We start from the raw sequence: 27,948 nt of genomic DNA, 5'->3' as shown, positions 1-27,948 counted from the left end.
ACCACCAACCACTGGCTCGCACCCGCTCTTGCCGGCGCCCTCAGCACGGCGCGCGCGGCACGCCGGGACTCGGCGTTCCGGGCCGCGTGACCCACGCTCTCCGGAAGTGGCGTCACAGCGTGCGCGTGGCGCGGAGCCGCTTCCGCAAACAGAGTCGCGGATGGCTGGATGGTGAGTGTGTAGTTGCACCTCTGGGTTTCGTACTCTTTGTGTGGAGCCGCGGCCGCCCCGGTGGAAGAGGCCCTTCGACCGCTGGCCGTACCGGGTCCGTGGGCGCTGACGCCCCTCCGCGCAGAGCCAGACCGGGATCGAGAGGCCCTAGAGCGGCTTCAGGCCTGCCGGGCTGCCGGAGCCGGAGCGGCCGGCCGCCTGGCCTGCGTAGTGGACTGGAACCTGAGCCGGGCGGCGCCGGGGCAGATCAGTGCGTCCTCGGGCTCGAGGAGACTCGGCCCACCGGCGGGTTGGACGCGGAGCTCACCGGCTTGAGCTCGAGTCCCTGGGCCGGCGGTTCCCGTGAAACCTCGGGTGTGACTGCCGCGCAGGTCACCGAGATGCAGGTGTGGTCGTTCATGCGCATCTGTGTATCTGTCGACTCTGTACCTGAGTTCTTCCTCGAGGGTTCCGAAGGACAGCCCTCTTGGGTCTGGACCTTACTCTTTGTTCACCTTAGACGCTCGGCCTCAGTCTTATCCATCTCTGGGTTCGTTTGGAAATCCGTGTCGTTTATTCTGACCGACTTGTCTTTAGACCATCTCATCTGTGGAAATGTCACAGACAAATATAAATAAAATTAATTTTTATTCCCAATAGTGAATTTAGATATTACATTTACAGCTAAAGTTATTTATAGCTAAGGATAGGTTACATTGGTTTATTTGAAATTAAAACCAGTTTCTATTTCCTTATTAAGAAATAAATGGTAGGGAGGAGAGGATAGGGACTTGATAATTTGGTGGATAGTTTTACTAGATAATCATTTTAAGCAGTATTCAGAAAATTACATTTCTGGGTAATTTTTTTCTGTCTGATTCATTTCTTTCTGTTTTGGCACGTCTTGGTATTTTGTTACCTCAAACCTTGGGTAGTGAAAGTTAATATCCCTTGAAACCCTTCCCGGTTTAGAGTGACTTGTTCTTTACCCATTCCATTAAGCGACTTTATTTCTTACTCTGTTTCTTTACAGGGAACACTCCCCGCCTTCATAATTTTCAGGTTCTGAATTTGCTGAATCTCACTGATTTTTGGACTTTAGCTTTTTCTTTCCCATTTGGTTTGAATAATACAGCCTAACATTTAAATAGTATATCGGCTGAAAACTTCTTAAAGACTAATTCACATAGTGTCTTATTGAGCTTCTCTGTAGTAGGCGTTCACTCAACTTGTTGAATGACTTAATAAATTCCTGTCCAATAAATAACTCACTTATTTTTCTCCCCCTCCCATTTCACACATAGGCCTAAGAACATTCGAAAGAGACTAATGGTCATTAAGTTGCAGGCTGGGTCTTGAAACTTCTTGTCCACCCATTTCTACTTTCTTCACTTTCTACCTAATTCTGACACCCATTACCAAGTAAGGATTTTAGAAGTCAACTGTAGGTTCCCAGACTTCTCCTCTTCTTGGTTTTCAGTGTCCCTAGGCCGAAAGAAATACCTAGCAGTTTCCCTTACTAAATAGCTTAGTCCAGAAAATTTAATAAGTGTGTCCTAACAACTTTGTTTTTAAAAATAATGCACAGATTGAAAAAAAATTGTGTTTAATTCTCAGCTAACCACGAATGCATACTAGTGGAATATGTACATCTGTTGAGTACTGGATATCTTCTCAAGCCTTGAGATCGGATTTGACACCAACTTCGTTTCCTGTTTTACACTGATTTTCTGTGGTACCACCAGTCTCAGCTTCACAAGGTTCTGGTGTCATTTAAAGAAATGTAGTGCAATCTACTCAGTTAAAACCATGCCCTACATCTTCCAGAAGTCAGATGTCACTACCTTTGCCTTAAATTTTGAAATATTCTCCTGTGCCCATATCAGTTTGTTATAGTGTCCAGCGCACATATGGGGAACCAAGGCTGTAGGGTAAGGATCAGGATAGAAATGGAACCGACTTCATTTACCACGACTTAATTTGTTAGTTTTAATGCCAATGGTGACTTTTATGGACAAGATTGTAGAAGTGTTCCGGGATTATAATTAGTACTTCCACATTAGCATTTTCAGAAATTCATATGCAATATATATCAATATTGTTTTCAATATTCTTTAATGAGGTTTTTTTTTTTTTTTTTGCTGTACGTGGGCCTCTCACTGTTGTGGCCTCTCCCGTTGCGGAGCACAGGCTCCGGACGCGCAGGCTCAACGGCCACAGCCCACGGGCCCAACCGCTCCGCGGCATGTGGGATCTTCCCAGACCGGGGCACGAACCCGTGTCCCCTGCATCGGCAGGCGGACTCTCAACCACTGCGCCACCAGGGAAGCCCTTAATGAGGTTTTTTAAACTCTTAGTTGATCGCTGAAATTAAATGGCTAGTTTCTGGTTTAAATTGTTTTTAAAGTCTTAGCATTACGTTTACAAGTAATATGAAATTTTTGCCATTCCAGTGTTAGTTCATGAAGTTTTACCATCTATTTAAGTAATCAAAAATGGAAAATTCTGCAAAAGCAGAGGAATGTGAAAAGATCTCTCATGAAGAGGCAAAAACATCAATAGATTCAGAAACAGAATCTTCATTCATTGTTAATGAAAACACAACCTCTCCTGGGACTGGGCTTTCTGAAAAGGCTCCTACTTGCGGGCAAGTAGACACACCAAAAAAGAGAAAATTGGAGTTTGAAGATGATCTTGTAAAGGAAAGTTCTAGTTGTGGGGAAGACACTCCATCCAAGAAAAGAAAACTTGATGCTGATATTGCCCCAGAGGAAAAAGGTTCTGGTGATGATGAAGGCATTTCAAGGAAAAGAAGAATGGAAACTGATGGTTTTCCAGAAGATGAACCTACTGGAGATGGCACTCAGAAAAGGAGAAAAATAGAACTTGAAGATGTTCCTGAAAAGCAAAAGGTATTTTGAGCGTATTTTCTTTTATTCATAATGGAATTTGTCAGATTGAAATCTGGAGCAGTTGTGAAATTATACCTTTTTTTTTACATAGTTTTAATAACTTAAGAATGTTCTATTTTTTAATTTAATTTTTAGTTTATATTGGAGTATAGTTGATTTACAATGTTGTGTTAGTTTCAGGTATACAGCAAAGTGATTCAGTTATACATATACATATATCCATTCTTTTTCAGATTCTTTTCCCATATAGGTTATTACAGAATATTGAGTAGAGTTCCCTGTGCTGTACAGTAGGTCCTTGTTGATTGTCTATTATTATATATAGTAGTGTGTATATGTTAATCCCAAACTCCTAATTTATCCCTCCCTCCCACCTTACCCCTTCAGTAACCATAAATTTGTTTTCCAAGTCTGTGAGTCTATTTCTGTGTTGTAAATAAGTTCATTTGTATCATTTTTTAGATTCCACATATAAGTGATATCATATTTGTCTTTCTCTGACTGACTGACTTCACTTAGTATGATAATCTCTAGGTCCATCCACATTGCTGCAAGTGGCGTTATTTCATTTTTTTTTTTATGGCTGAGTAATTTTCCACTGTATATGTGTACCACATCTTCTTTATCCATTCCTCTGTCATGGACATTTAGGTTGCTTCCATGTCTTGGCTATTGTAAATAGTGCTGCAGTGAACATTAGGGTGCATGTATCTTTTCGAATTCTGGTTTTCTTTGGATATATACCCAGCAGTGGGATTGCTGGATCATATGGTAGTTCTATCCTTAGTTTTTTAAAGAACCTCCATAGTTGTTGTACAGTTTGTACCAGTTTACATTCCCACCAACAGTGTACGAGGATTCCCTTTTCTCCACACCTTCTCCAGCATTTATTGTTTGTAGACTTTTTGATGATGGCCATTCTGACCTGTGTAAGGTGATACCTCATTGTAGTTTTGATTTGCATTTCTCTAATAATTAGTGATGTTGAGCATCTTTTCATGTGCTTTTTGACCATCTGTAGGAATGTTCTATTTTTAATAGACATCGTCTTAAGATAGAGTAGGGTTTTAACTCTTGTAATTTAGTTATTTTCTATGTAGGTACAACTTCTGCTAATGAGATAATTTTTATCTTATTTGACTAGAAACTTGAAAGGTAGTTTTTATAGTTTGCTTTTTCTTAGTACTTTCAAAAACACAACAGTGTAAGGTCCAGAAGATTTAATTAGGTGTTCCTAATTAATTTTTAAATTTTGTTTCCCTTTTAACTAGGTGTTCATTTTTTTCCCCTTTTAATTAGGTGTTCATCTCTTTTTTTTTCTTTTAGTTAGGTGTTCATCCTCTTTTTTTTCCTTTGTAATTAGGTGTTCATCTCTTTTGTGTCTGAAGTATTTGAGATTATCACTTACAATGATAAATATCAAGATGATACCCAGCTTTACATTCTTCTCTTAATGTAACTCCTTAAACTATGGTGTTTCCACTTCTTATTAGGGTAGTTACATACAATTTTAGCTAAGCCTGGTATTTAGCAAGAATATTATAAAGCAAGGGATAGCAAGTCATTTTCATCTGGGAATACTATATTGTGGCGGGATCTGAGTTGGGATCTGGATTACTCAATGAATGAGTAAAATTCTGCCATCACTCCTCAGGAAGAAAGTGGCAGATAAGCCAACATGTTTGTCATTGGTGGAATGCAAATCTTTGTAACAGAGAGGAGCTTGTATCATAAATGTAGTTTTTAAACTTTTACTAGCAGTGGAACCCTTTTTTCAAGTGAAAATCTTAAACCTTTTACCTATTTTACATGTCAGATGAAACACTTTGGTTGAGCAGGGGAGTGAGGGGATCTGAAGCCCTTTACCTTCCTGGCATTTTTGCAGAATGCTTAGGGTCTTAGATAGAGAGCACAAATTGAAACTTGAATTAGGTTAATAGCAAATAATAGAAATCACTGACACTGAACATAGCCTGTTGAGTTCCCATCTCTTTGTGTATATTATCTCACTTAATGCCCACAACAATTTTATAGTAATATAATAAATGTATTATTTCTATTTTATATTCTTGTAGGAACTTCATCCACTGACTTTTACTGAATTGAATAAATCAGAACTCTGGAAGAGTACTGATTTTATTAATACATTAACACCAAAATTCTATAGATGAAAATCAAGATGAAAATTTTTTAAATCAGGAGATGTTCTTAAAAATAGGGAACAGGGGAAAATCTTCCATGTGATTATAATTAGGATTTCTGTGGTTATGCCATTGCTTAATGAAGTTTACCAATTTCAGTAGTATTTTATCCGTATATAGGTCAGATGATCTTTTAGACTAATTTTTTTCATGTTCAGCTTCTTAATTTTATTCCATTCTTTTATTTTCAGAACTTGGAAGAAGGACACAGCTCAGCAGTGGCCGCTCACTACAATGAACTCCAGGAAGTTGGTTTGGAGAAGCGTAGCCAAAGTAGAATTTTTTACCTAAGAAACTTTAATAATTGGATGAAAAGTGTCCTCATTGGTATGTTTGTTTTTGGATTTATAGTTTTGAATTTTTAATTTCAGCTTATGTCTCATTTTTTACTCCCCAAATGGTTAATCATACACAAAGCTACTAGGTCTTTAGTTACTATTCATTTAATCATCAAAGCTTGGCTTTATAAAACTGGAGCCAAAACTGAAACTAAGCCTTTTAGGTAAATTCGTTTTATATTTACTTACGATTGACTACATAAGATAGCAATGAGTGTTTAATTAATATTAAGTTGATGAGTTAATCAGGCTTTCAGAAGGCAGTGTGCTTTTACATTTAGAATCAAGCTAACCTAGTGCTATTAAATAATCTATTTTACTCTAATAGTTTTGGAGCAATGATATATTGTTGAATTAAACATTTGGGTTCCATTAGGTCAAGAAAATGGGCAGTGCCATGATTTTTTATCTCTAGGCCTTTAATGAGTTGGTAAAGGTCATCATGTGTATTGATTGTCCATTGAACTTGTTTTTTCTTCTGGGGAGAAATAAACTTTACTTTGAGGATTGATGAAGACATTCAGCTTTATAGACAGCATTTTATCTATGGAAACTCACCTTTGATATTAAAATGGAAGTCAGTGGAGGAAATATGATTCAGAATATATTTATTGCTTTGTGTATCAAGTACATTAAATAGTCACTTACCTGAGATTAGAGAATTTTTAAAAGCCAGTAGATTTTGAAGTTTTTCATAAAAAGGTTTTTTTAAAATTTTGGTTTCTGTTTTTGTTTTCTTAAAAGCCAACCTCAGAAAAAGTGAGAATGCTTTCATATTTACACTGAAAAGAATAAAGTGCTAATTATGGCTACTTTCTACTAGTTTTAACGATAATTTAGTAATTTTAAAAGATAAATCATCCATTCTGAGAAGTCAGGAGTGGGAACTAGACTCATTATTTTGAACACATTTTAATATTTTTCTTTGTTTTGTTATAAAAATAAGACTTATTTGACTGCTACTTGTCAACCAGGGTAAATGAATAAATGAACTTCTTTTATTTATTTATTTATTTATTTTTAGGTTACTTATTATGGCATTTTTACTCTATACTCGTAATCTTTGGATGCTGTTCCTAATTTCTTTTCAGTTTTTCTCTTCCTTTCCTCATCCTCAGTAATGCAGATAAGTTATCATTGAGTATTTTTCCTAATGTGTTGTTTACTCATGTATTTATTCATTGAATAAATATTTTTAAGTTCAGCACTATTTTTCACATCGTTAGTTGTATTATTTTTATAAACAGGGAAACGAGTAGTTTTTAAAAACACGTATGTCAGACTTAGCAAAAATTTATCTCTCAGCATATTTATGATAGTATTTGTTCTTCAGCTGTTCCAGCAACTCTCTCAATGGGTGCCTTGCTATCTGCACCTGTCTTTCTGGTCCTGCTGCAATCAGTGTGGCCTGTGCCAAATTCCCTTGCTGCCTTATTTCTTTTTCTTCTCAACACCCATTCTTTGTCATTTATTTTCGCTTCCTTGTTGCTGCTTATAGCTAGGTGATAGTTGAGTACGATGCTTGAATGTGATAAAGATATCTTTGAATAATGTTTCATGAAGATTTTCCCTCTCATTAATCTTATGTGAAAATAAAGAGATTTTATAATTCTTATTTTCACTCTTTCCGTATTTTATGCTGTTTTTTTTTTAAGATTCATAGCAGAAAGTTGAATATGGAACACTTGTACTTCTGTGACAGTGAAAGGCAGAAGTATTTATACAGAATATTCTAGCAGTCAAAATAGTACACATAAGAAATAGAAAACATTAAACTCAGAATGATAAAGACAGGAAGAGTAGATCTAGGATTCAGTATTTTATCCAATTTTAGAATTGCTGAATATTTCATTGTCTAAGAATATTAATATGCCTTTAACTAATGTTTGAACCATTTGGCTATTGATGTAAGGGACATGCTAATGTTATTCGTTGGATCTTAATGTGATTTGGTAGATTGGGATAAAAGACTGCATTTTTTTTTTTTTTTTTTTTTTTTTTTTTTTTTTTTTTTTTTTTTTTTTTTTTGGCTGTATGTGGGCCTCTCACTGTTGTGGCCTCTCCCCCTGTGGAGCACAGGCTCCGGACGCCAGGCTCAGCGGCCATGGCTCACGGGCCCAGCCGCTCCGCGGCATGTGGGATCCTCCCGAACCGGGGCACGAACCCGTGTCCCCTGCATCGGCAGGCTGACTCTCAACCACTGCGCCACCAGGGAAGCCCAAGACTGCATTTTTATTTCAGAGTTTTTAAGAATTCTGTTGATGGTAAAATTAAGAGGTATGTATAGTTTTTTGACTAGTTTAGAGGTAAGCTTGGCATCTTTTATCAAAATCAAGGTCTCTTGTGATCCCATAATTATTACGTGTATAATAAGCTAAACACTTAGCTTTGGAAAGAGAACTACAAAAAATCATGAATAATTTTTTTCTTATCATGAGCAAGTGTTGGGTATTCTTGTATTAATTAGAATTTAAAATGTTTGCTATTGACCCACCAAGGTCATGTGGCTTTTTTGTACTATTAAACTTCTTTTTAATAAAATGAGAGAGAAAAAATAAAATGTTTGCTATTTAATGTTGAATCAAATTCTGAAAATAACCTTCAAAAACCTATCTTAGCTTCTAAAATACCAGACACATACTCTTTCATCTTTAATGCTGAAGGATCAAGTTAATTAACTCTTAGTCAAATTTTGAAATATTTTCTAGAAGTTATAAATTAATTACATAAATGAATGTGTTTATATTACACTAAGTCCCCTACACAAGAATGAGTTTTGTTCTGAGAGCACGTACGTAAGTCCAATTTGTTTGTAAGGCCAGCAAAGTTAGCCTGGGTACCCAACTAACACGATTGCTTTATAGTACTATACTGTAATAGGTATAATAACTTCTCACACATATAATACATAAAAAACAAACACAAAATAAAGAAAACATTTTTAATCTTACAGTACAGTTCCTTGAAAAGTACAGTAGTACATTACAACAACCCACACTTCTTAGCAGTACCAGCTACATCACCACTGCTTTTACACTAGCTTCTGGACCTTCGGGGCTTGAAATAATACTGTACTACTGTACTCTGTACAGTACTGTACCGTAAAATACACAAAAGCACAACCACTTGTAGAGCGTGCATGTGACAATGTATGCCAGACACATGAACTAACTTACGTGATTGGACATAATGAACACATATTCACATCTTTGAAAGTTGTCTAGTTTGTATGTAAGAGACTTACTGTACGTGTCAGGCAGAAGTTAGTAGGTTATTAGGGGTAACAGTTTATGCTTTAGTAAAAATGGAGAAGAGATAATTTATTATGACTTAATTTTCTCTTTTAGGAGAATTTTTAGAAAAGGTGCGACTGAAAAAAAAACGTGATATCACTGTTTTGGACCTGGGATGTGGTAAAGGTGGAGATTTGCTCAAGTGGAAAAAGGGAAGAATTGACAAGCTAGTTTGTACTGGTAAGACAGATAATGGCATGGGAAAGAATAATTTGTGGTCTGTCAGGTAAATGTAAATAAGAAAGATCTCATTATGGACATAATACAAAATACCTCACCACAAGATGTCTGGGGGCTAGGCATGAGATGGGTGTTTTCTAAAATGAGTAATGAGACTTTACTGATGGTGTTAAAAACAAGGATGATTGGAGTCATGTCGGACTCCATGTTTGAAGCACAAACTTGGAAAGGCTTTCACTGGTCAAAGATAGGATAGTTTCTTCATTAAAAAAGAGAGTGATTACAGGGGACTTCCCTGGTGGCACAGTGGTTAAGAATCCTCCTGCCGATGCAGGGGACACAGGTTTTAGCCCTGGTCTGGTAAGATCCCACATGCTGCAGACCAAGTAAAACTAAGCCCGTGCGCCACAACTACTGAACCCCGCACACCTAGAGCCCATGCTCTGCAACAAGAGAAGCCACCTCAATGACAATCCTGTGCACTGCAACGGAGAGTAGCCCCCACTGGCCGCAACTAGAGAAAGCCCGCACACAGCAACAAAGATCCAACGCAGCCAAGATTGATTAATTAATTAATTAATTGATTAATTAATTATTTTAAAAAGACAGTGATTACAGTGGATTGAAACATGAAATAAAGGAAAAAATCTCGTTGTTCACACATGGAGGGAGCAAGGAAACTTACTCATTCTGAAATTCATAAACTAAGGGAGGAGGTGGCGAGTATTTATCTTCTCTAACCCCGTATAAACCATGTTTCAAGGTAACCAAATGGTTGAAAAGAGAAATTCCTCTTTATTGAAAAATCATGATGAATAAATTTTTCCACGCTTGGTAAAATAATAGATCTAAGCTATTAGGTGAAAAGTTGATAGGAACTTAACTGGATGAATCAAGTGCCTGAATCTGCTGGTCAGTCTTAACCCTGAAGAGGGACAAGATGATGTCATGTTCCTTCCTGTGGGAAGTGCCCAGCACCACCTGTGTTGTAGTATTGCCTAAATCGGCACTTGTCAAAGTTTTTGGTTTTATGACCACAATACATTCTTAAAAATGATTGAGGACCCCAGAAAGTTTTTGCATATGTGGTTATATCTGTTGATTATAGAAATTAAAACCGAGAATTTAAAAAATATTTATTACAGATAAAATGTAGTGAGAAGACTGGCATTTTAAAAGTACTTTTGCAAACTCCTTTAGAGTCTGGAATAATAGAACACAACTGGATTCTCACATCTGTTTCTGCATCAATATGTTTTGATGTGTTATTTTATTTGATGAGTAGTTGTGAAATGGAGTATTTTAATAGCCTTTTCAGATAATTGAGGATATTCATCAAAATTCGACAAGTGGTAGTTCCTTTAAAGGTTAGTTACAGCATGGAATCTGAAACCACATTGGTGAACTTTTTGTGTTCTGTTATATTTAAATCCACTGGTCTATCTTGCACTTCGTCCTGCAAGATTTTGTAATATTTGGAAAATAATGTTCACTAAAGTTATGCAAATCTTCTAAATGTTGACATCAGGAAATCATATTTGTTTAATATCACCATCGATCAGAAAAGTCTTAAGTATTGGGAAGATGCCCAGCCGGTGGTGGTAGATACAAGTTTGTCAGAGTTGGAGCTTTCACTTGAAAGCTCAAATTTATCATTGGTAACAAATACAGTCCGTAGTTTTCATGAAATGGCAGGCTCATTTTTTTCACTATGAAGAAAAGGTCTGCCAAATTACGAAGTCTGAATAACCAGTTTGTCTGTCAGTGGTTCTTTAAGTGAAACAATTTTGTGTGAAAAAATGGGCAGTACAGCTTACAGTGCCCTCACACCAGTCCTGTTCAGGCAGACTTTGTTAGGTAGCAGAAATGTTTTGAAGATTTCATAAAATTAATTTTTACTGTTTATCAAGGACATTCTTAAATGAAATTGGATTTTTTCCCCCTATTTTCTTTCTGTGCTGGCTTATAGCAGTGAAAAATATATCAAGTATTACCAGTACCATTGGTGCCCCTACCTTGTATTCATGACAAGGTACCCACCATTGCTTTTGTACCTGCAGTGCAAATCTCAACACTGGGAAAAGGCAAATAACATTTTATTAAGAAACTATAAAGAGCTGGGCGTATAGTGTTAGGTTTTATAATCCAAATTGGAATTTAAACTTTCTGCTTTTAACTTTGAATAAGCATTTAAAAATCATGGTAGAACTTTTCTGTTGTCAGTACCTATTGAGAAGGTGGTTAATTCCTTTTGAAAAATAAGAGGGCATTTCCATTGGAACAAAAGACTTTCTTGTCTTTTGTTTTGAAGGAAATAGAACCTTTTTGCTTTTCTAAGGCTAGATTCCCTGCCAAAGTTTAAAAGTTGAGATGAAGTCTAGATTTGTGCCATATTTGCATTTCCGTTTTAACTCTGTGGGCCTTTGTTGACATTACTAATACCCGTCCCCCTTCCAGATATTGCTGATGTTTCTGTCAAACAGTGTCAGCAACGGTACGAGGACATGAAAAATCGTTGTCGTGATAATGAATATATTTTCAGTGCAGAATTTATAACTGCTGATTGTTCAAAGGTATGTATTTTTCTAATTTGTCTGTTTTTATATTCTTAGTATGAGTAAATGGTTTGCTTTAAAAATCAGCTCATTTTTTTAAAATTCGCTTTGAAACATTAAAAATCTTTAGGATGTAGATTTTTGGTTTCAACTAGAAATTCCATTAATGATAAATTTCCTTAAATGACCCAGTGAATACTTCTGGGAATTTTTAGCTTTTTATACTTTTACTTTGGAAATCATTTGTTGCTTCTCTGTTTGGACACGATTTATTTTCTAGTATTTTGAAATAGATCTGCACTTCATTTTGTTTACCTTGTAATTTGTTTGGGTGGTTTCCCAACATATCAGAGTCTGGTGACACCTGTTTCCGAATCTCTTTAACAGCTGAAGTTCAAGACTGTAGAGGCACTCGAAATGTTGGAAGTTCCCCCTTGAACATTTCTTTTCTGACTCCTTAGCTCATTGAACTATTACAGATACCTGTAACCCTACACATTTTGTTTGCAGTTGTGAAAGAGGAAGGAAAAGTGCTAGAAAGTTGGAAACCTTTAAAAACACTTTTGCGTTTTAAAAAGATGTCCCAGGGAGTTTCCTGGTGGTCCAGTGGTTAGGACTCAGTACTTTCACTGCCATAGCCTGGGTTCAGTCCCTGGTCAGGGAACTAAAGATCTCGCAAGCTGCATGGCACAGCCTAAAAAGTAAAAAATGTCCCAAAGACCAGCTTTGTGGGTTTTTTTAAACCCAAGTTACTGTTCAACATCATTTTACTTTAGTTTTCAAGTAAAGCCAGTTAAAGGTTCAACTCCTTTAAATGTCATGTTTGATATATTTTTTAGTATTATTTCAGAATCTCTAGTTTTTAAAATTACTATGAAAATGGGAATCAAATTCTATTGAATCAGAAAGAAAGAACGTTTTTATTATGATCTTTATGATATGTAATGAGAAAGGGTAGGTTGGTGGGAGGTCATGTGTACTTTTATTTTAAGGATCCTAATTCTAGAAATTAATTCACTAAATTTTTATGTCACAGCCAACTTCAAAGTCTTGACCCATTTTAATTTGTTTCAGGAACTTTTGATTGATAAGTTTCGTGACCCAGAAATGTGCTTTGACATCTGCAGTTGTCAGTTTGTCTGCCATTACTCATTCGAGTCCTATGAGCAGGCTGACGTCATGCTCAGAAATGCATGTGAGAGACTGAGCCCTGGAGGCTATTTTATTGGTACCACTCCCAATAGCTTTGAATTGATGTAAGTACTTTTATATTTTGTGGTTTATAAAATACTCAAAAGTAAGCTTATTTTAGACTAGCAAGTGTTTATTAGGAGTAAAGTTTATAGAACATGCCGTGTTGATCTTATAAGGGCTGAGCACTTTGATAATGTATTTGAGTAGATACTCAAATTTTAAGTTAAAAAGTCAGATTTGCAGATGAACCTTTAAAACATCTTTCTGTGTAAGTTGGAGACTGATGTTACTTCCAGCCAAAAAGCCAGAGGTGGTATTGCTAGACAAACTCCAGATCAGATGTGAGGCATTGGGACTTAACCAGCTGTCATGATAGTGAAACCTACTTCCAGCATAATTTTATTAGTGAGATTGTTAATGACCTTTTAGTGTATTGCTTCTTAAAAGTAGCTCAAATCCAATTAAAAGCTAATCTTTATAAAATTGCATCGTGTGTGTCCGCCTCCCATATTTAATCTGATCAAAATAAATTTGACCTAATAACAAATTTAATCTTTTTGTTTTGGTTTGGGGATAACTTTTATAGAAGACGCCTTGAAACTTCAGAAACAGAATCATTTGGAAATGAAATATATACTGTGAAATTTCAGAAGAAAGGAGCTTATCCTTTATTTGGCTGCAAATATGACTTCAACTTGGAAGGTGTTGTGGATGTCCCTGAATTCTTGGTCTATTTTCCATTGCTAAATGAGTAAGAATGTCATTAATCTGTTAACTATTCTCTTTTTGTGTAAGAGAGAAAGAAAAGGAAAAAAAATCAGTATTTATGTTTGTTTCTTATTTTAAGTGGGATCCTAAGAAGAAGTATAGCCTTATTTAAAAAAAAAAAAAAAAAAAAGAATAACTTCAAACCCAGGGTTGGTGGCATAGGTCTCTTGCAGCCTTACTCATTTAGTTTCTTTTATTCCTGGAATTATTTCATCCTGTAGGCAAGAAAGGGAGCCTGTTGCCTGCAAGTTGTGGAAGAAAATAACTGACACTATAAATAGCAAAAGACTTATTTTTAAGTAACTGCTGGTACTTTGGTAACATAAAATGAGTCTTCCCAAAGTAGAGATCCTCCTTTTCACAGAGATAGGTGTTAAAAGTTGTTTTATATTTCGCTATAGCTTATGAAATTGCCTCTGTCTCACGGGCAGTGGCAATAATAAAGTACTGATTCAGGAATGTATTCACTCATGCACCTGAATTCCTAGGAGTCCTGGCACACCACAGGCACAGGGAAAACTGGGGTTTCAGGTAAGGCCCCAAGGCCTTTTCTTGGTCTTGGGTGTCTCCCTGATAGGGAACGTGGAAGAGTCCAGTTAAATGCAGGCCATGTCACAGCTGACCAAACTGCATCTCCTTCTTTTTAAAACAAAGCCTTTATTAACTGAGGAAGAGGAAGAGCTTTATTTTTTTACTTATTTTTGGCTGGTGATTATTTGAATTGTGTCTCAGGCAGCTTGTAAAATTATGGGTGTAGGATTTTCAGGAGTCTACAATATATAAAAATTATATACAATAATATGAGAAAATGAAGTAGTATGTGACTAAACATGGAAAATACTATGCACAATTTATAAATATGAACTATAAAGTTAAAATTATATCACATTTTCCTTATAGTTAGCAAACTTTGGGGAAATGTTATACTCTTCAACTTTATGAAAGAAAAAAATAGGCGTTTTTAGTATGTTGTTTTATATATTTGGTATGTTAGCTTGGTGTTTTGGGTTGACAAAGTTGGTGATTTGAGTATACGCCAAAAGATAAAGAATAAAATGGAAGTTTTTTAAAAAAAATGCTAGGCAAACACTAACAATTTTTTCTGCTTATATTGCCTAATGGTTATAAACATATAAAGTCATAAAGTATCACTTTAATATTTTAAAATTTTTAAAATTATTTATTAAGACAGGTATTCATTCAGGGAGACAATCAGAAAATGCATAGGGATTTTGAGATGCCCTTCTGCCATTTCGTTAATTAGATTTTACATGGCAAACCTATTCAGATTGGTCAAATTGAGTCTCAGTTCTTTGTAATTATGGTATTTCTTAGGGTTAAAGCTTGGTTTCATTTGTAAAGGCTCATTTTGGATATTTATGATAGAAAATGAACTGCCTGGAATAGAAGAGGCTTTTATATTTACTCATGTGGTCTTTCCAAGGAGGGCTAATGCTAATTACAGGGACTCCTGCCTTATGTATGCCTCTTACATGCAAATCCAAGTGGCCCTCAAATGTTTCCTTCACTCTGTCCCCTCATCTGTCACTTCACAAGTCCCCTTTCAGACTTTTTCCCTTTCTTCCTCTCCTCCTTTTGTGCTACCTGAAATCATCCTCAGGTTCCCTTTTGTTGTCTACAGCTACATAGTAATCAACTTCAGCAAATGCACTGGGAAAAAATACACACGCAAAGCATAACAGGGAGACCTAATGTCATTGAGGATTTAAGGAAGCCACCTTGGAAAAAGTGATGTTTAAGTCAACATCTAAAGGCTGTCTAGTTGGCCAGTTGGAGACCAGAAGGGAGAGTGTTCCAGGCGTAAGGGCCGATATGGGTGAAGGCCCCGAAGTGCGACGGACAGAGCTTGGCTAGTTCATGGAGCTGAAGGAAAGCCATTGTGACTGGGCCTTAAGAAATCAGGGCCCAGCTGGCTCAAGATGAGGCAGCACTCCTGTATAAATGAGTGCCTTAGAGCCCATGTTAAAGGCTTTTGAATTGTGCCCTAAGTGTGCTGGAGAGCCAGTGAAGGATGTGAAGGAGGGACATGACCTGTGCACTGCTAAAAGCATAATCTGGCTGCAGTTGGAAAATTGGTTGAGGGAGGGTAAGAATAGCAGCGAGATGAGCGAAGTGGTACAGCTGTGTGGTGATGGTGTTGGAGCAGGATGGTGGTGAGTGACGTGGTCAAAAGTGGGCCTGTTTGAAGTATGTTGTATAGGTAAATGGAGAGGACCTGGTGGTGTGCTGAACACTGGGCATAGAGAGGGGGAGGCGTGGATCGTTAGATGGATTTACTGAAATAGCAGAGATTGGCAGAAGAACAGGCTAGTGGGATTCAGCCCTGGAGGTGGAGAGTTAGAGCACGCCTGTGACAGTCCTGGTGGACATTTCTAGGGAGCAGTGCAGTGACAGAGGCCAGGACTGAGCTACCGTTACTGTTGGCAAGCTGTATGTGTCAGGGAGTGACAGCGAGCAAGGTTCTGGGCCACCCTTTTCAGAACCCTGACATTTGGAAGTTGGGAAAAGAAACCTGTAAAACAAACTGTGAAGAAGCAGTTCAAGATGTAGGATAAAAATTAATAGTGTGGGGCTTCCCTGGTGGCGCAGTGGTTGGGAGTCCACCTGCCGATGCAGGGGACACGGGTTCATGCCCCGGTCTGGGAGGATCCCACGTGCCACGGAGCAGCTGGGCCCGTGAGCCATGGCCCCTGAGCCTGCGCGTCCAGAGCCTGTGCTCCGCAACGGGAGAGGCCACAACAGTGAGAGGCCCGCGTACCGCAAACAACAACAACAACAAAAATTAATAGTGTGTCTTGCCAGGGAATCCAGTAGATGAAAGAGACTATTTTAAGAAGGAAGTTGGCCACTATTTTCAATGCCACTGTGAGGGATCGAGTCAAATGAAATGGAGTTGGTAGAAGAGTGTTCCTTACAGCCTGTGGTCCCCATCTCACAGCCTTTCATTTCATTTCCTGGCCTGTCTGTTACGTTACTGGAGTTCCCTGTGATCCAGTGAGATTTAACTGCACATTTCCTTCAGGTCAGTGGTGTATTGCCCTTCACTCATTTTCCATGGTCCTCTTGTGAATTTGTAAATGTTTTTAGTTAAGCCCAGAAGATGTTACTGTTGTGTGTGGAATTACAAATATTTTGGAAGCCTTTTCATTAAATAATCTTTTTTGGACAGAATGGCGAAGAAGTACAATATGAAACTAGTCTACAAAAAAACATTTCTGGAATTCTATGAGGAAAAGATTAAGAACAGTGAAAATAAAATGCTGTTAAAACGAATGCAGGCCCTGGAGGTGAGTATTTAGAAAAGGTGTAAAAATTCCAGGTCATAGTAAACTTGTTTGGCTGTCTCTGAGATTTCTTTCAAGGCCATGTACACACTCAGTATTTATATAAATTACACAGCTTATTGGTGCCAACTCTAGACTCTTTAGCACCTAGGACAGAGCTTTAACATAAGAGTTCTCAGCCTCAGGACTGTTGGCATTTGGGGCTGCTCTGTGCCCTGTAGGATGTTCAGCAGAACCCTGGCCTCTCCCCACTATGGAAGTCCAAAAAACTAAATACTTTTTTAAACAGCAAACACATAGCTAAATTTCTAATGTCTGATCTTACTGTAGGATACTTATAAAGGGGAAAAAGAAGATAGCAAAGTAAACATTCCTGGATCAGTTCCTTAAAAATTCTTCAGGAAGATGTACATCTAAAGTGGTTCCTTGCTAGCTAGTTTGTTGTAACAGGGCAAAGAAAGGAATTAAAAGAGTATATAACCTTTACAGAGTAGATGGTTACTACATGAGTGTGTAATTCATTGTTTTTATTTACATGCGTTACAAAGCACTTTATAGTATAAAGAGATGTTAAAATTGATTAAAAATAGTGCTCAAAGTAATTTGAATAGACATTTGTCCAGCATACCTTTAAAAACAGCATTTTTTTGAGGCCCTTCTTCAGATTTTATATAAATATGGAGACGACCTGTATTGGAGGCTGGATATTTTCCTTCTCTTCTGGAACTCCCAAGGTTCTGTTGACTGAGCATTTTGTTTGTATTATTTCCAGTTGCTGTTCATACTTCCATGGCTGCTAAGTCACCATAATGTTCAAATGAATGTTTAGCTCTTCTGATAACTTCCTTCAGCTTAGAGTCGTAACAGAAAAAGCCTTTGACCAGGAGTCAGGGGGGTAAAGGTGTTTGCAGCCAGTGGTCCTTGGTGGCAATTCAGGATGCTATTCAGTCCCTGTGTAGACTCTCTGTGATTGTAGATACTCTGATCATGCTCAGTGTTGACCATGGCAGCTGCTTTGTTCAGAGAGGATTCCCTTCACTCCTTTTTTTTCATATTCCAAAAGTATGTGTAGTTTGTATTCCTGAAGTAATACTTAAAGATTACTGTCTTAATTATTTTATTTCAGTGATTGTGTGTTTAATTCTGAATTGTAAATTTCAGTGTAATGTCTCAACTAGGAATTTCACTTGCTTCCCTAGCCATATCCTGCAAATGAGAATTCCAAACTTGCATCTGAGAAGGCAGATGACTATGAACATGCAGTAAAGTACATGAAGAACAGTCAAGTGAGGTTGCCATTGGTAAGTTTTTATTTTTTAACTTGCTTTATAGAAAAATGGAAACTTAGGAAATTATTTCACTGGTTTATAATACTTGAGTTCACTGAGTTACAAATCAGATACACAGTAGTCTGTTTCCCCTAAGTTGTGATAACTTTTTATAACTGTAGAATATAGAATAAAATGTACTCTAACGAACTGAGAATGGAGGAAATAAGGATGGGAGAAAAGTTATAGGCTTGGCTTGAGAGTTTTCTTGCTATACCATTGCATCTTTACCTGGACACTACTGACTCGTGGTGTTCCATAGATAAAATTCAGGGGCTTATGAACTTAGATGGGGAAAAATTACATCTTCATTTTCTCTGACTTCTACGTGGAAGTTCACATTTTCCTTAATTATGAATGCTACATAATTATCACTTCTTCAAAATTATATTAGTTACTAAACTTACCACTGTATATCTTGTTACTCAGTGCCTTTGCAAAGTAGCAAGTACATCACTAAATACAATTTATTTCCTTTGTATGATACATACTTTATTTTGTGATTTCCTTTGTAAAAACACAAAAATCTTACTCCCTCCTGCAGTATTATTTGATGTTTCAAGATAGGCCTCTTTTTTTCTTTTTCCATTTTCCAAGTTAAAAATGTAAGCTAGATAATTTTTCCAGTTACACATGAATACCCTTTGTATGCAGATTCACCCTTTGGTTGAGAATCAGTGGTTTAGAGAATTGGCAGGAGCGCAAAAGTGGTGAGAAGATGGCATTAAAGGTTAATCTCATTGATTTATTTTATATTCAGATCACAATAATATTAACAGTAAATTGTATGTGTATTTATAATGAAGTTAGGGTTTTGGAGACTCTGTCCATTATTGAAAAATAAGTATATATGTACTTGCATATTCAATCTGAAATTTTCTTTCTTTTTTTTAAATTTTAGGGAACCTTAAGTAAATCAGAATGGGAAGCTACAAGTGAGTATATCATCAGTGTAGATTTACTGACATTTTCAAAAATTGCTTCAAAGTGATTGTTAAAATCTGAAAACTTCAGAATTTTTCTGACACATATTAATTTGTGTGAGGAGGTGATTGTGTTATACACAAAATTCCTATAAATGTCTAATTCCCTGTCTTGCACGGCTATTTTGTGCCAAGAGAAAATATATGCAGGATGTTCCTTAACGTAAACTTTGACGAGAATTCTTAAACATTTTCATTGTCTGCTTGTTACTATGAAGCCATCTGTATTTGATGTCTTTACCTTACATTTCTGCTGGAAATTTTGGCTTATGGAGCAGTTCCGTGTATTTTATTTGGTTCTGGCCTCTCTGGCATTGACAGTGAAGTCACAATAAATACTAGAACATTTAGTGAAGCAGCACTGAGCAGGATGTTTTAGAGGGTGTGTGGTTGGGAACAGCCATGATGTGGAGACATTCTGAAGTGAGGCACCTGTCTTTGGAGGAGAGGTCAGAGGCCTGGCCAGTCTGTGAAGTCCCAGAGCCTCCCTGCCAGGATGGTGATACCCTTATATGGTTGCCCTGACAACTTAAAAGGTAGTTCCCACTCCTTGGTTAAATATTTGTTGATTATGTTGAAGGAAAAATCAAAGGTAATCAGAGATAACCCATTTGATAAACATTTTGAATATTAACTTACATAAAGATCTATGAAAGGGCTTTGGAGGATAAAAAAATAAATGTTACCTCTCTGCCTTCCAGAAGTGTACTATCCAGTAGAAGAAACAGATATAAATAAGTGACTTCTGGGCACACTGTTTTACATGCTGAAGTTCCTGTAATGGGGAAAACAGATGAAGGAGAGCTTAATAAAAACTAGTGGCATCTGGAAAATAATAATAGTTGGTATTACTGAGTGTTTAGCTTGGGCCCAGTCGCTGTTCGAAACTTTTCCTGTGTTATGCCTCATTTAATCCTCACAGCTTTGTCAGTAGACTGCTATTAATTCTGTCTTCTTTTCACAGATAGGAAAGCAGGCAAATAGCTTGGCCGAGGTCAGAGAGCTAGCCCAGGTGCTCCACACTCGCAGCCATGGCCTCATGGACACCCACGGAAAGGAAAATTCTTAGGACTTGCTGAATTGGAGAGAGAGGAAAAGGGAAGAAGGCGCACTTTGAGCCAGTTGCAGAATATTGGTGACCTTGGTAGAAATGGGATTGGAAGATATTAGAGACGTAATCTCTGACAAACGTAGAAATATGTGCAGAAACCGACACATTTCTTTGGTTTCCCTGGAGTGGAGATATGCCAGCTACCTTAGATGTCCCACCAATCCCAAAGTGCCGTGTAACCGAACGACCTTGGTCAAAGGTCGTGATGGTGGTGCTGGCTGCAGATCAGCACTGTATTTTTATATTAAACATGGACTTTAGCAGTAATATACAAGTGAAGAATTAGATGCCCCCAGGCAGTTGAAGAAGAGGTGGGTTAGAGAGGAGAAAAGCAATAGGAAAGGAACAATGGCCAAAGGGCAGCCAGGATTAGTGTGTCAGGGTCCATCTGCTCTGTGATGAATTACATTTTTCTAACCTGGAGGGCTTTGTGGGCTGGTGCCACAGTCTAAGAAGCTATATTTTAGACTCCTACTGGTCTAATCATTTAGCTCGTATTACCAGAGCCTGCTGCTCCTCTAGAAGATGCTTTAAATGTGGAAGAAAAGAGAATTGTTGCTGATCTGCTTTTAGAAGTGGTTTAAGTTTCTTTTGTTTAAATCTCAGTTGAAATGCTGGCACAGAAGGTATTTTATATAATTAGTGAGACTTCCAGAATTTTTGAGCTAGAAAGGAGAGAAAGTTATTCATTGCTGATCTGGAATTAAGCACTGGTTTTATATGACCCTAGATCCGGGCAGGTCAGGACTGCCAGGTTATCTGCAGTGGGTATAGATGTGTTTGGGGTGGGTTTGGCAGGGTTTGCTGCAGAAAGAGCACTTGGAGTGTACGGCAAGCTCAGCAATGCCGGCTTGTCCTGAGCCTCAGGACTTGCCAGTGAGTGCTTTAGGCTGCTCTGCTTCCTTCCGCTCAAGAAGAATCCAGTGTTGATGATCACCCTGCCTATTTTCCCCCCATCTGTGTATTCTGCTGCCAGCCATATTTATTTCTCCTAAAAGACTCGGGAGCTAGAGAATGAGTAAAGAATAGCATGACCAGAATGATGTTAGGGGAGACTGCCGTGGTGCTCCTGTGCAGGCTGGGTTGGAGAGGCCGAGGACTTGAGGATTGGGAGGCCCTTATGTGGTCTGCTGTCCTTCATCCGTCCCCTGTTCTACAGTTGACCCAAGGGACGACGCCTCCTCGTCACATGGCTTCTTATCTCGACTTGCTGGGTGAATGTTCTAGTGAACACCCTGAACATTTTTGTGATGTTTTGAGGATTTGTCTTCTCAGTCGTTTTCATAATCATAAAATCTATCAGTATCTTAAAAGAAGATATAATAAGTTTGAACTTCAGTGTGGTTCAGAATGGGGAACCATAGATGCATTTAGATGTCTTTGAGTGAACACACATCAAAGCCGGAAACCTTACTTAAGGGAGCGTGCTCTTGGGGCTGGGACTGTTGATTATCATGTGTCTTTTGGCTCACTTTCCTTACCAGGCCCTACAACACAACAACTGGATAATTGGATGAATTTTAACATGCACATTATATGTGTTCCTTACCATTTTTATTAGGGTTTTTTTCCCCTCCTGAGTAGCAAACTTAGATTACCCCTGCACTCATAGTAGTGCAATTATTCCAGGTAAAAAGAATTAAATCATAAGGTTTTCCAGTTTTCATTTTCTTTGCTTTTATACTTTTTTTTTTCCTCAAACGGTCAGTAGAGATTTTTAGAGCTCTTAAATTGGTTTTCTCCAGGGCTGTGATGTCACTATTACAGTAAGTGGATATTTGTTTTCAAGTAAGCAGATATGATCCCATATCTGCCTAGGTATGACTCAAAATTATTGAAGAACTCCTAGAAATAATGGAATTTTTCCTTTTCAAAAGCTGCTTGAGAATTTTCACCAAATTATGAACAAGACCGAGATTGCTGCCCTGAGGATGTGAGAAACCAAGCTCTAACTTTTATTTGTTTTCTTTTCAGGTATTTACTTGGTTTTTGCATTTGAGAAGCAGCAGTGAGCACATCACATATGCAGTAGCACCAGAACAGCTGTGTTCTTTCTTGTACAGATTTGAATGGTCCATCTTCCATAGATCTGACATCCTTGTTTAATTTAATTATTCTCAACGTACAGGATGCTGCTGGAAACTACAGTGTATAAATTCAACATTTGCTGTCTGTGACAGATGAACTTTGTGTGTGTATATAAGAGTGAGTCAGGACCTTTGTCTTTAAAAATCTATTTTTAAGTAATGTTCTAAGAATTCCATTTGCCTCCACTCTCTTAGCTCATAAAAATTATAAAATGACTTGTTAAAGCCTCTGAGTTCTTTCGCCAGTGATCTGCTTTGTCCAGTGTTTATTTACAGTATTAAATTTATTGCAGTTGTAGAATTGGTGAGAGAGTGTACTGATTCGGAGGTGTGTGTGCTTATTTCCTTAGTTTTGTTAGTGTTTTTCAAGATTAAATTAATTGCGTTCTGTACAATTGAATGTAAGTGTTCAATATATATTGCTAAAATTATAAGTTTAAAACTAAATTTTAGATGGTCATAAAAGTTAATTACCTAGGGCCTCCCTGGTGGCGCAGTGGTTGGGAGTCCGCCTGCCGATGCAGGGGATACGGGTTCGTGCCCCGGTCCGGGAGGATCCCATATGCCGCGGAGCGGCTGGGCCCATGAGCCATGGCTGCTGAGCCTGCGCATCCGGAGCCTGTGCTCCGCAACGGGAGAGGCCACAACAGTGAGAGGCCCGCTTACCGCAAAAAAAATAAAAAAAAAAAAAAAAAAAAAAAAGTTAATTACCTAGAATTTTAACCAGTTATTAAATTTCATTATAAATAATAACTACTTTATTTGCCAATATGATGCAGTTTTAGAACTAGATAGAACATTTCAAATTCCAGCATAAAATTGTTTTGGATTTGGGGAGCTTTCTCTTAAGAGTTTCTTACAATAGCAATTAATGTTTCTAATTATCAAGGATGTAATTCATATATTTACTGAACCAAAATGCCATAGGTGCTTTTCTCAACATTTGGTGAACCTCTCCTATGTGAACCTGTTTGCACATTTTCTTCAGCTTTATATATGGAACTGCAGTTGGGGTGGCGGATGAGGAGCGGGCGGCAACGCAGTGATAAAGGAAGCTGTAGGAATTCACCCTGATGATGGGTCTGGGTTACGGTTGCTGCATGCTGTAGATCCGTTACCCGCTTTGGCCCAGAAACAACCAGTACCTGCTCCTCTGTCACCACGTTGTACTTGGCACAGTGGGTCTGGCGTCTCATCCCCATTTGCATGTGCCATTTTAGAACCCTTAAAGTTGTCAGCTCTGGCTTCTTGTGTGACTCTTCGGAAACTGACACCAGTGTGAATTGTCCTTAATTTATCACCGTTTAGAAAACTTGCCAGTTTTTTATATGTAGTGAAAAATTTAAAGAGCAAAGCAGAGCAATTTATACATGCTCCTTTAAAAATCACTTATTTCATGCATGGTTTTAAAAGACATTTCTTTCTATAATTATCCAGAGAACTTGTTAAAAAACTGTAGTCTCTTAATTTGTTTATGTGTGTTGATTGTTCATGGTGTTAGAGTAGCAGACCTTCTAGCAGACCAACACAGGTTACCTAACTTCTGTTCCTTCCACAATCTGTCCATCTCCAGACTGTTACTAGTTTACAAAAATGGTAATTTGCCTTAGTGGTGGTTCACCATAAGTCATTGGGGAAAATAAATAGTAGCACTTCGGCCTGGTGGCTGCCATTCACCAGCTGCGGTTTGGTGCTGGTGCTGGGGAGGTAGGGGTGGTGAGCTCTTGGTGTTACATGCCTAGGTTCATTTCAGTTCTGGGGGAGGTGCCAGAAAGTATTGTGATAGTTCGGGTAGAGTATGAAAAACTTCTCTGTTATTTCCTACCACTGTCCTCATGTAATGGTCTTAGTTTATTCTAAGCAAGTCATAAGGCATATTTTTAACCTCCTGCTCTGTCCACTCCATGGGTAATTTGGGAGAGAGAAGAATCCCCAAATGGTGGAGTAATTTGTGATGGCAAAACCAAGACGAAAGGAAGGTGGGGTCCCCAGACCTTTAGTGGATAGAAAGGTGCACAGAGAGCTGGAGTGGGCTCTTGGTCTGAGTGGGCTGGCATGTGTGGAGGGGTGTGTGGAGCCTCACCAGAGGGTGCGGCATCCCAGCCATTGCCCTTCGAGCTTTGGTGGCCTTGTTGCCTTCTCTGCCCTTCCTCCCTGACGTCTCATGTTGCAGTTAGGTGTCTGGGCAGTGACTGAAGAAGAACTGCCATCACCAGGGTAAAAGCTTGTGGGATTCCTCCACACACATCTGCAGTCTAAATATTTGGTGATTTTCTATCCAAGCCTAGTGGAAACTGTTAGGAGAGGTAGGATGGCTTTTCATTGTCAAGCCAGTGATGTAAGCTGCTCTTGGAAGTGGCTCAAGGGCATTTTCAGTTTGTCCTCTGAGGATGAAAGTAGAAGTGAGAATCAGCTACAGCATTTGTGGAAAGAAATCGTGAGGAATGGGCTGGGAACCTGGCTGGTTGTGGTGTAACTGAGAGCACACAAATGGAACTCTTTGGGCCTGGAATCCAATAAAACAAGGGAGAGAACCTGGCCGTTTCCCACTGCATTCTAAGGGGAGTGTCCTAACCTGCGGGTGGTGACTGTGCACTTGGGCCACCAAGCCTCCACTCCACTGTGACTCCCCAGAGGAATTTGCCTTCAGAGAGAGAAGGATTGATTAGAGACTGTGACTTAAATTAACTAATCTTTGTGATGACTCTGAAAGGTAGATTATCAGTACAGGGTTTCCTAGCCTACCCCTCCCCAAACTTGGAAATTGAGGAAGTATGATTGCTCCCTAAATTCACATTGATAGTATTTATAGGGCATCAGAGCAGAGGGGTACAAGTGAGATGGGCTTGGAGGTGGGAGTGATGTGGATCAGCAGAGGAGAGGCCACAGAAGCATTGTCAGCTGTCAGCTGTCCAGATCTGCAGTCCCTTTAGCTCTTCTGGGTATTTATTCAGCCTGTCTTAGTTTATTGCATTATGTTATTTTGGTAAGTCTTCAAGTATCCTAATGAGGATTTGGCTTCTTGTGCAAATCTGCCTGTGGGGAAGAACTGCCAGTGTAAATATTCTAGCTACTGAACATGATTAATAGGAACTGATTTTTTGTTGTCTACCTCAGGTTTTCAAAGTAGAGGCCAGACCCAGGGACCACGGCCCTGTAATAACAGTTGTACCATAATGCCCATGGCCGTTTGGTCAAACAGGAAGCATGGATGTATGATATCACCACCTCCCTGGTCGATGTTACATCAAATGCTACACACCTGATAGGAAGTTTCTTCATTTCTCACCCTCTGACAACAGCATTTCTGATTCTTTGAAGGCAGTCGATAACAGTGACTGATGCATGCATTTATTTAATGATAGACTTATTTAGCAGATATACGTGGGACTGGGGCTGGGGGACAGCCAACTCTTTTCCACCTCATGTCCTTCCCAATTCCTGCTCCATTCCCATTTAGCCCTGGAGCCTGTGTGCCTGCTTCTCACTGCACTACCTAACAAGTATAGGGCACACAGGAGTACTCTCCTGGGTTTGCCTGGCAAGACTTGGGTGAGCTCCAAAGCCCTCTGCTACCTAGACTTACCCTAGGCCATGTGTTCTTGGGGACAGTATACCCTGGGTAAAGCCATGTTGACAGCTAACATTTACTAAGTTCTTCCCTTATGTCAGTCACTTTTCTAAATGTATTATATGTGATCCTTAGAACAACTGTATGAGGTAAGCACCATTATCCCTGTTTTAATGATGAGAAGTCGAGAGGACACAAAGTTGCCCAAGGCAAAACCAAGATTTGAACACCCCATAACCCCCAGGTCGGGCCTGCACTCCAGTTGCACGTTACATGCCTCCAGGGTGTTAGGCCTAGAGGACTCCTTGCTCATCCGCTCCCTGCAACTGGAAACATTAACTATTGGAGCTCCATCCTTTGGGTGCAAAACTTTGATACTTATTTAAATGTTCCCTAAGAGGAGCATTTACTCCTGAGTAAGGATTTGGGGCAGAGAGAGCAGGAGGGCCCTTGAGTGTACTAGGGAGGAGGGTAAGTGAATAATTCATAGGCAGGAAGGCAAAGGTTTAAACTGGGATTTCACATTTTGGTAGGCCTACTCCTTTGGCAGCCAGACCTAGAGCAAATCTAGTTTGTATGTTAGGGGCTGACACTGTTTGGGATTGGCAGATAGTTGAGAGGATGGCGAGAGGAATCATCTCTTCAGTCTGAGCTGATTATCCAGGCAGAGGCACATTATTTTGTTTTAACTTTTTATTGAAGAGTAACACATATATTAAAAAGTTGGTGTTTTTCGCAAATGGAAAACACGCATATAGTCAGCACCCATATCAAACAATACAGAAGCTCCTCCTGCTCCCTTCCAGTAGCTGCCTCCCAAGGGTAACCACTATCTCAACTTCTAAGAGCATAGGTTACTTTTGTCTGTTTTTGGATGTTATATGAAAAGAATCAAACAGTATGTATTCTTTTGTACTGGCTTATTTGGTCGACAGTATATGAGAATTTTGTTGCATGTATTTGTACATGGTTCTTTTTCATGGCTGTATAGTATTCCATTGCGTGAATAAACCACGTGTTATTTATCCAATGGATGTTTGGTTCATTCCCAGTTTGGGAAATACTATTAATAGCACTGCTTCAAATATTCTAGTCCGTGAACTTTGGGGCACAGGTACTCCTCTCTGCCTAGGAGTAGAATTGCAGGGTCATAGTACAGACATCATGCTTAGCTTTATTGGACTCTACCCAACAGGTTTTCCAAGTTCCAGTTGTCCCACTTCTCACCAACGCTCAGTAGTGTCACATAGTGGTATCTCATTGTGGCTTTAATTTTCATTTTACTGATTCTTAATGACATTGAGCACTTTTCATATGCTTATTGGGCTTTGTCCTCTTGTGAAATATCTGTTCAAGTTTTGCCCATTTTTATATTGGGTAGACTATCTTTTTTGTATTGACTTGTTGGTTTTTAAAATATGTTTATTCTGGATATGAATCCATTGTTGAATGTATCGTATTGTGAGAATATATTTGGTGAAAAGAAGCTCTTAATTTTACTATACAATTTACCAATGTTCTCCTTTATAGTCGGCATATTTTGTTTAAGAAGTCTTTGCATATTCCAACCAGGATCATGAAGACGTTCTTCTGTGTTTTCTTCTAAAATCTTTTTTGTTTTACCTTTCACTTTTAAATCAGAAATCTTACTGAATTTATTTTTGTTAATAATGTGAAATAGGATTTAAGGTAGAAGTTTTCTCTTATGGATTTCCAGTTGTCCCAGCATTATTTATTGAGAAAAACCATCCTCTTATGATACCAGTTTTCCACCTTTGTCATGTAAAAGGTGATCATATATGTGTGATTTTGTTTCTGGACTCTATTCTGTTTCACTGATCAGTTTATTTTTCCTTGTACCAGTACCACACCATTTTAATTGTATCTTTATAATGGATCTTATCAATAACAATACAAGGATAGCTTTAGCTTGCTAATTGAGTTAATTGAGCAAAGTGGAGAGTGGTACATG

The 27,948-nt window shown here is 38.5% G+C and overlaps 1 protein-coding gene across 3 annotated transcripts; it reads left to right on the top strand.

Annotated features, from left to right (window-relative positions):
• Window positions 1-112: 112 nt before the first annotated feature.
• RNMT (RNA guanine-7 methyltransferase) lies at window positions 113-27,006 on the top strand. 3 transcript variants are annotated; one of them, XR_014017368.1, is made up of 12 exons: window positions 113-171; window positions 2,604-3,062; window positions 5,455-5,590; window positions 8,949-9,074; window positions 11,532-11,647; window positions 12,704-12,885; window positions 13,410-13,574; window positions 16,782-16,899; window positions 18,096-18,197; window positions 18,879-18,954; window positions 19,126-19,159; window positions 22,293-22,339. XR_014017368.1 is itself a non-coding variant. In XM_081252965.1 (11 exons), exons 2-11 carry the CDS (start codon window positions 2,646-2,648, stop codon window positions 22,328-22,330), a joined length of 1,434 nt encoding a protein of 477 aa, XP_081109091.1. In that variant the 5' UTR covers window positions 113-171; window positions 2,604-2,645; the 3' UTR covers window positions 22,331-27,006. The 3 variants fall into 3 exon arrangements, 2 of the variants coding, with proteins under 2 accessions (XP_081109091.1, XP_081109092.1); XM_081252965.1 differs by lacking the exon at window positions 18,879-18,954 and having other exon boundaries at window positions 22,293-27,006; XM_081252966.1 differs by lacking the exons at window positions 113-171; window positions 18,879-18,954 and adding an exon at window positions 202-557 and having other exon boundaries at window positions 22,293-27,006.
• Window positions 27,007-27,948: the final 942 nt, after the last annotated feature.

This window comes from Mesoplodon bidens (genome assembly GCF_964165515.1).
Source record: "Mesoplodon bidens genome assembly, chromosome: 13".
NCBI classification, from domain to species: domain Eukaryota; kingdom Metazoa; phylum Chordata; class Mammalia; order Artiodactyla; family Ziphiidae; genus Mesoplodon; species Mesoplodon bidens.
Note: the sequence above shows the minus strand (reverse complement) of the source record. Positions and strands in the feature narration are given on the sequence as shown.

Bases quoted from the DNA above. Each gene is read 5' to 3' on its own strand.
- RNMT (XM_081252965.1), top strand. From the start codon at position 2,646: ATGGAAAATTCTGCAAAAGCAGAGGAATGTGAAAAGATCTCTCATGAA. The intron at 13,575-16,781 runs GTAAGAATGTCA...TTTTTTGGACAG, and splicing joins TATTTTCCATTGCTAAATGA to AATGGCGAAGAAGTACAATA. The intron at 18,198-19,125 runs GTAAGTTTTTAT...TTTAAATTTTAG, and splicing joins GTCAAGTGAGGTTGCCATTG to GGAACCTTAAGTAAATCAGA.